The 9,329-nt window shown below is 40.2% G+C and overlaps 1 protein-coding gene across 2 annotated transcripts in view; it reads left to right on the top strand.

Moving 5' to 3' along the window:
* Nucleotides 1-200: 200 nt before the first annotated feature.
* The window catches only part of LOC108680696, a 46,462-nt gene continuing 37,333 nt past the window's right edge, over nucleotides 201-9,329 (top strand). For both annotated transcript variants that reach the window (XM_047881940.1, XM_018169582.2), the window contains exons 1-3: nucleotides 201-251; nucleotides 1,725-1,870; nucleotides 6,559-6,618. In XM_047881940.1, the coding sequence (XP_047737896.1) occupies nucleotides 1,826-1,870; nucleotides 6,559-6,618 (105 nt within the window). In that variant the 5' untranslated portion in view covers nucleotides 201-251; nucleotides 1,725-1,825. The remainder of the gene's footprint in view (nucleotides 252-1,724; nucleotides 1,871-6,558; nucleotides 6,619-9,329) is intronic.

The raw sequence follows: 9,329 nt of genomic DNA on the forward strand, positions 1-9,329 counted from the left end.
GTAAATAATTTCTTTTCTAGTTTTTACTCGGAATAAGTAAGAACGTCTCCTCATTCTAGTAACATTAAAGAATCGAAGTCTACGTAAACTAACATAATAAATGTTAATATACGTCGACTTGCAGCGCACCTGTTTAACAGTCTGTACCACCCACCACTTGCCAGCCCTCAGGGTTCTTACCGACATTCGAGGTCTGATCAGTTTTATCGACAGTGCAGTTGAGTGCAGAGCTGACACGCTGCAGTGAATAGGTGAGAAACATTACTCCAGTGTTTACCTCACTAGGATTTTCTTCTGCAGCGTATATGAATGACATCTGAAAATATCGGAATAACTAAAGTTTACAGTAACAGCACCTGCACAATTATCTATAAAATATAATTTAGAATGAGTGAATATAAATGATTATTTAGGTTGGCAGTATTAGCGCTTTTATAATCAATGGATTTAGATTTACCGCTAAAAATCAGCTGTTTAGTCAACTTAAGTTAAATTTGAAGGCGAAATAGTAGTAACCGGGCTCTGCATGTTTGGTTTCAGAGGATATTTACTGTATAGGAGGAGTAGGAGAAGGAAGATTTATGTGGGGCATTTCCTAATTGATAGAAGGAAAGCTCCCAAGTGAATTTGTTATCTGCGTGTCTAAATTTATCGTGATTAACATAAATAATTAAAGTGGCGATCAATGATTTTAGATGAAATTTTTATGTTTCGAGGAATCAAGCGTAAAGTAATGAAATGTTTGTAACATACATTTTTTCACGTAGTTTGCAGTAGATACGAAGTATATGCATGAAGCTCGAATATAACGCGGGCTAGAGATATTCGTACGCATTTCTATTCATGTACGCTTGCCCTGCACGCATATTAAATTAATGGTCATCAATATATTACGCAGTGTAGTTGAGACCCCACTGTCCACGCGTGCCCAAGTGGGATGAGATCTCAGGCATTTGTGACTTGTATTTTGAGGTATTTAATAAGAGGGGACGAAGTTGCTGTTACGTTTAATGCAATTCATAAGTGACGACGTCGACGTCCAATAATTATCAATAAAAACGATCTTTGGACCGTGGTTGATTCTGAATCGAACCGTAATCTTACAATTCAGTTTAGAAAATAGAAGAAAAGTTGCAATCAAAATCGTGTACAGAATTTTAAACAGGGATTGATGAATTATCTCCTGATTTTGTCTACCGACTGCAATTATTATTTCGTCAGAGATAAAAGTAATACATAAGATCACGGATCAAGGGTGATTGAAGCCTAAGTCAATGAAGCGAAATTCCCTAAACTCTAATACATGACATGTTAGCCAAATATGTATATATATAAATAATTTATTTAACTATCGAATAATATATATGAATTTTCTGAGTTGAAACAACCTGCTTAAAAAACAAAAGAAACTTATTCCTTATTCCCCTGCCGGTATTCCCTTGCACTGGATACTGGGCTCGACGAGCGGGGGTTTGCTCTTGTATCAAATGCTGAATGGTAGTTATTCTTTGCTTTAAATGACTTGCTATGCGGAGTTATGGTGCATTAAGTGCAGTTTAAAATGAATGGTCGTGATTTAAGTTCTGTGTTCTTGAGTTGAAATGTTCATATGCATAAAATATTGTTCTCTGTGCGAAGAGATTTCTAATGTATTGGACACAGTGTGACCTAATCGATGATACGGTATTCTATCGAATTGAATGTTATCCCCTTCTTTCCCGCAGGACATTGTCCACGGAAATTGTGTACGCTGAAGTTGACGCGTGATTCGCCCTTTTCTTCTTCATCAACACCTCACGCTCCCCCGGACCGCAACGCCGTAGCCATGAAAGTCGCGTCCAAAGCCTGCGCGGTGATCTTCCTCAGGCTGGTGGGTGGCGGGGCAGGCTTACGAAATCGGGTGGGTGTTGCGGGGCAGGTTTAAGACATCGGGTTGGGGTTGCGAGGCAGGTTTAAGACATCGGGTGGGGGTTGCGGGGCAGGTTTAAGACATCGGGTGGGGGTTGCGGGGCAGGTTTAAGACATGAAATGAAAATTTTAGTTGATTTGAAAGTCTTTCCCAAATTTCTTTATTCTCACATCACCGCTAAAGAAGTTTATGAAGCCTGAAGCCTACTTTTATCAATGGAACAACAAATTATAGCGTTGGCATACACGATATTCCTCATATTATATTATTGGTGCATTTGTATAGCAGCGTTGTGCACATCTCATCAGTTGAAGTCATCGATCATTTTGTAATTTTATATTTCAATTAATGAGGAAGAGACTGCTCGTCTCGTTCATGCTAACAGCGATTAGCCTAAATTGTTACGGGGTCCTTTTCTAGAGTGATCTATTGTTGTGGAGCCCACTTCTTGATTGATATAATGCTGTAGAACATTATTCTGTAATAATGGTATTTTTGTGGAGCCTCTTTTATGTTGATCATATTGTTGCGAAGCCCTGTTCTAGAATGATCGTATTGTTGCCGAGCTCTCTTATAGAATGATCGTATTGTTGCTGAATCCTTTCTGGAATAATCATTTTATTGCCGAGTCTTCTACTATAGAATAGAATAGAAGTGTCGGCATTGAAGAAATAGGCCCATGGCCTGTTGCCTTGCCGATTCTTGAACTTTTCGTGACTTGATTCACAAGGGATCCGGCCTTTGGAACCCGATCTTTCCATAACTGACGATTGATTGAGATAGCTGCTGGACTTATTGCCTGCTCCGTAATTTGCTAGGCATTTTAAGACTGAACATATGATCCTGCATAGCTTCGTCTAGTCTGTTTTTGAAGATGTTCATACTCGGAGCATCAACGATGCTATTATGGAGGCTGTTCCTCATGTCGGTGACTCGAAGCGAGAAGAAATGTTGTCGCATGGATGTGTTCCAACGCTGTGTTTTAGTTTATAGCCGTGGCCCCTGGTGTTGGTTCTTGTTTCAAATTCTAGTAATCCTTCTGGGACCTTCCGAAATAATCTCAATTTTGCTGAACTCTCTTGCGTAATGATCGTATTTTTCCTGAAGCCTCTTCCTTACTTATAATGTTGTAGAACCCTTCTCTAGAATAATCGTATATTCATGGAGCCCTGTTCTAGAATGAGCGTATTGTTGCAGAGCCCTCATCTAGAAGTTTATTCTAGAATCTAGATGATCTATTGATCTCTTCTGGAAGAATCTATTGTTGATCATCTATTGTTTTATTGTCAACATTGTTTATGCTGATCATCTATTGGCTCTGAATGATCATCTATTATTTTAGCCTCTTCAAGAATGATGTGGAGACTTCTTCAAGAAAGATCATATTGTAGCGGAAACCTTTCTAGAATATGAAGTTGCCGAGCCTTTTTCTAGAATGAAATGTTCTGAAGTATTCTTCTAGAATGAAGGTAATGTTGTGGATCCCTCGTTTTGAATGCTCTAATTATTGATAAACCATTTTATAGTTTTATCGTATTGTTGTGAAGCCATTCTCTAGACTATATTGCAGTGAAACAAACTTCTAGGATGATATATGATTACTGAGCCCTCGTCTTGTATGCTATATTGTCTTGGAGCGCTCTACCAGAATGACAATGTTGCTAAGCCCAATTCTAGAATGATTTATTTTTGTTGAGCCCTTAAAGGAATGCCATACGGTCTTAAAGACGTCTTTTAGAGTGATCGTATTGTTGAGGGCTCTTCTACAATGACTGTATTGTTTAGGAGCTCTCATCTAATATGATTGCAGATTTTCATATCCCTCTACTAGAATGATCGTATTGTTGTGGAGACCTCTTCTAGAACGATCAAATTGTTGTCGAACACTCTTTTAGATTGAGCATATTATTGTAGAGTCCTCTCCAATATTGAGCATTTTCTTGGGGAGCACCCTTTTAGGATAATACACGACTGTTGAACCCTCTTTTGTTTAGAAAAATCTTTTCGCATGATTGAAAAGTTGTGGAACTCTCGTTTAGAATAATCGTATTATTGAACAGACCTCTAGTCGAATGATCCGTTGTTGCTCATATTATTCCAAAATTATTTACTCTAGCAAAGTCCTTAACTGTAATTAGAGCCTTCTTTTGGAATACTCGTATTGTTGCGGTGCCTCGGCGCTGAGGCTCGGCTACCATGATCCTAGCCGAGGTCACCTAGGCGACCTTGCATAGCCTACGGCTATACGTCAATGCAAATTTAAAAATTGGCCTAGAAATGCCGGTGGTTTCTCTGTATATTCGTATTGCTCGTGAACAAAACAAAATCGAAAAAATTGTCACAAGCTAAACATCACCGTTGGGAGGTTATGTTTGTATATTCAAAGTTTAATTCAAATCTGTTCAGTAGCTTTGAAGAAATTTCTAGGTCACAGCAAATGTCGGCCGGAATTGCACGAATGAAGGTGAAATGGAAAAAAACTTTCACAAGCTAAACACCACCGCTAGGTCCTGGTGAATGCGTGTACCAAGTTTCATTGAGCTGCGTTAATTAGTTTTGGGGATATTCTTTTGTCACTGAATTTGAAGGGGTCGCCTGCCGAAGATCACCACTGCCCTGGATGTAATGGACCATCATGATTCCTGCCTTCCGGAACGTAGCCGTCAACACTTCAAGCCGTCCGTATCTAGGCCGTGGGTCGAACTAGCCCTCGGTCGAACGGCCACTTGTCGAAGGACGATAAATGTTGGAACAGAACTATGCTATCTGAAACCTAACCTCAGATGCGGTGAACGTAAAATTACGTAACTTAACTATGCCCGGAAGTCAGATTCGATCCGCGGCCTGGTGGTGCACGGCAGGTTCTATGCGAGGCCGGAGGAAGACAAAGCCGAGTTGTTCACGGCTGATTGGTGGATGTCCGGAGAGATCCAAGGCGTTCGATTCAGGGCTTATTGGTGCACAAAATTGGTGGTGCACGGCTGCGCTCCCATTTGAAGATTGGCCGCGAGAAAGGCCAAGAGACCGACCGCGAGTGTATCGTATTGTTTAGAGCCATCCTCACGAATGATCGTATTGTTTAGAGCCCACTTCGCGAATGATCATACATGTATAGTTTAGAGCCCTCTTCTAGAATGATCGTATTATTATGGAGCCTTTCCATATGATGTACAATGATCGAAAGGTCGTGGAGCCCTCGTCATGAATGATCGTATTGTTGCGGAACACTCTTCTAAAAGCATCGTATTTTAGCGAAGAATTTTTTGGATAATATATTGTTGTTAAATCCACTTCACAATTGATGTATTGTTGCTTCGCCCTCTTCTATATTCATATATTGTTGTGAAATCTCTCTTCCTGAATTATCATATTGTGGTGGTGCCTTCTCCCAGAATGATAATATTGGTGAGGAACCGTTTTCAAGAGTGATCGTGTTGTTGCGGGGCCATATTTTAGAATACTCGTATGTTGCTGAGCCCTCTTCTAGAATGATCTATATTTTGATGGAACCCTTTTCTAGAAAATCTATAAAATATTATTGTTCATAAGCTTTACCTAGAATTATCAAATTGTTGTTGAGCTCGGTTCTAAAAGGTTTTTGTGTAACTCAACTCTCTTCCTGAACAAAAATTGTTGCTGAGCCCTATTCTAGAAATATCTAGGGTGCTGCACCATCTTCTAAAATTTATATTGTTGTTGAGTCCACTTCTAAAATGATTGTATTGTTGGGAGCTATTTTCCAGGGAAGGTAGAATAGAAAGAATGAATTACAAGGAGTAGTCAATTATTTTGCCACTTGTCAAGTGAATTTGTGATTTAAATCATGCGTTTCTCTGTTCCGCCTTGTTTTGTTCTACAGTGCCCTACAGAATGGTATTTCTGAATCACTATACATCATCTGCAGATGTCTTAGGACCTAATTGTAACCATATGTCTCTGATATCCATCTATTAGAGAAATGAGCCTGACTTTGTCCAAATCGTGATGCACTTTCTGTCCTTGTGAGAACTTGGTTCGGCTAATGAGCGTATCAGTGCTACGTCCTCTTCCTGCTAGTGCTTTGGGTTGGAAAGTGTGTCTCTAACTCTAATAATTGGATTATAGATAAGACGGGTGAATGCAGGAGGATTTATAAAGTTGTACGCTAAATTACATATAATGATTAAGTGTTCGCCAAAGCTGAGATTATTATTGGAAATTTTACGTAGCTTAATCCGATGCCCGCATTCATCTCTTCTCATGCATGAACTTTCGCGCGTGGTCAGTACAACTTGATGCGACTTCGGTTTTTGATATTAATGGAACCAAGATGAGCACATAACTATGACTAAATTATCAGTGAGAGTTTAGAACGCTGGTTCGAATTGGCCGCATTGTCAATTTCTCTCATCAATGGCCAGCGTGTTGACGCGGCTGATTCAAGTCGGGCCATTCGACCTAAAACTTTGATTGTGTTGCAGGTCGTCGCAATGCTGACATAGACTTTGTCTTGCAGGTCGTCGCTGTGTTGACATAGACCTTGATTGTGCTGCAGATCGCCATTCCGCTGATGTAGCCTCGTATTATGTTGCAGGTCGTCGCATCGTTGACGCATATCTGATTAATTCCAGGTCATCGTATAACTGAATTAACCATTGATTCTCTTTCAGATCGTCGCGGCGCTGACGTCGGCCGAGCAAGAAAGCAGAGCTGCCACTGGAATCCGTGATGTGAGTTCTAGCAGAGATTATCGGCCAACTCCAAATATGAAATGTGGGTAGAAAATGTGACTTTTCACAAACGCAATACCAATTTTATGAAGGATTATGGTAAGTCAGCCGGTAACCTCAGGATATAGAATATACTTAATATTTCCTTCTGATTACGTGTCTTGAATGATTGTATCTCGTGAATGAAATAACTAAGAATGGTGAGTACACAAGAGACTACCGTTGCCAGCAATCGGTCTTTATAGTTACTGAAGGCATCAGAGGAGGCGCGGGAAGAACTCCCACAAAAACGCGACTTGATAGTTCAAAATGAACAAACAGGGTCAACGAGAGAGCAAACGATATGGTAGATAGATCAGAGACGACGTTTCATCAGTTCAACATGTGTTGCCGCAATTAAGCAGACCGTATATTTCTGTCACTGTTAACCAATAGAATAATTGTTAGAATTTGTTCGTAGCGAAGAATTCTGTTCAGTAGTTGTAGCGTAAAGGATCGGCCTTGGAGGCAGCGACCATGAGGGCCGATGCTTACTTGGTATCTGCCAGACAGAAAAGCAACATCTCTCACAAATCTACACAAGGTACAGATCTTGCCTCCTTTCTCTCATCGTAAGATGCATCTTTTCATTCAATCTCCAAAACTTCACAATCTGAACTGCAGCAAGTCTAAAAATTCACTACGGTTCATCATAAGCATACCCTGTCAGACACAAAAAATTTGCGAACAATGCAGCATTCCACCCTAAACATAGTCCTCCACCAACAAGCTTGCAAAGTCAGGTCCACGAACACAACACATCAACCGTGGCTCTTTAACTGACTCATATTTTCTCCAGACCTCATTGCAAGACAACACCGACAGTTTTAAAGCTTCAAATAATTGCACAAGGTCCTCCATTACACGACGGGCCGATTGTCCTGATCACGACTCCCATTATACCTCCCGACCTTTAAGCCAAACGAAACTTTTTCGCACGACAACTCGACCGAGAAGTGAGAAACAACACCGATGACGAAAAAACATGAAATTACGATTAAACAGACTTTGTTACACATACAGGACGTCGTTAAAAGCTAACAATACACCCACTTTATCTAAATAGTTACCACAGACACCACAATAGCTCAACGCATACTTACAAATGAAATTTACATATACAATACAAAAATCACCCCATTACAATGCGAGCAAGTACACTTCACCACACCTACTCATCTGCTATAAATACTTCGAAATAGAAGACCACTCTACACACCAATACACAGCCACCACTCCCTCTAACTCTGAATGAGCCGCCTATGCACTATCACCTACAAGAAATGTCTAAACTGCCACAATGACCACCGCATACTAGCCGCAAAAGGACCTACCGTTAACAAAACTACAATACAAACTGCAATCACAAGAAATGATCACAAACAAAACAAATTTAACATGCGTAGACATAGCAAAACAAGCAATCCAACAACCAAACATACCTCAACAGCCTGATGCTGACTGACAAGACACAATTAAAACTGACAGCAATAATACTTGAAGCACATATCGCCAACCTCTCCCGACAGGAGGGGTGCGGCAGCATACTACCCAAATCATTGAATACCAACTGCGAGATCAACTACACATTGGCGCGACTTCTCCTGGCAGAGACTCTGCCAAAATATTCACCTTTTTTAGAAACAAAATTAGACCGAAACTCCTGACACCAACTTCAACCTCCAAACAGAATTTATTAACGATGACGACGTGAGACGGTCCCCCTAAACTTAGCAGAAGGGCAGACAGTTGACGAAATCCCTCAGAATGTCCCTCTCCTCCTTTCAACCGAAATCCATTACGAAGAACGCGACCCTAGAAAACAAAGAATTATTGGCGAACAATACGGAGAATTACCCATTTCAATGCCAGGACTAGATGAATCAATAGCTGATAGACTATTTAGAAGCAACAGACCATGACCCAATCCCTGCCTTCTCTCACAACAGCTGGTACCTTGAATAACTGAGAAAGAACGAATTTGGACTGAAGCTCTCGCTGAAAAACCTAAACTCCTCCAAAACGATGTGAACTATTTGAGACGATACAAATTAAAGTTCAAAAAGCCAACAATCTATATCGTCCCTCAAGACACGTTATTCGCCATGGACAGACACACAACCCTGAAAACAACCAACGCCAAAAAGTCGAAACACTCCACAAACACCCATCACAATGATCCCCCAACCCTCAATAAAGATAATAAAACGCAACGTTCGCCAGTGGTACAACAACAGATTCACTCATGCAAACATACACAACCACATAGACCAAGAGATAATACTAATCAACGATCACTCCATCACAGACGACAACACTCCACTAAAGATATTCAATTACAACGTTCATTGCTGCAATAAAGACAACTTAATCCACTCCGGTGCTGCCATCGCTATTAAACGCCATATTTCATACAATTAAATAGTGGAAATCATGTATATAAATCTAGTTCTGTAAATAAGGTAAAAAGTTTATTCATACATCAAGATGGAAGTGCACAAAAAGTTTTGAAATGTTTCTACACGAACTCTGATTCCGTTTTGAACAAAAGAAATGAACTATTAACTGTGATCGAAAACGAGTGTATAGACATTATTTGTATTACAGAGACACTCCCCAAAAATCACGGGGGGAAAATTTTACCAGTTGAATTTCAGTTGCCAGGTTTTGAT

The sequence above is a fragment of the Hyalella azteca genome, unplaced genomic scaffold (assembly GCF_000764305.2).
Source record: "Hyalella azteca isolate HAZT.00-mixed unplaced genomic scaffold, Hazt_2.0.2 contig9179, whole genome shotgun sequence".
NCBI classification, from domain to species: domain Eukaryota; kingdom Metazoa; phylum Arthropoda; class Malacostraca; order Amphipoda; family Hyalellidae; genus Hyalella; species Hyalella azteca.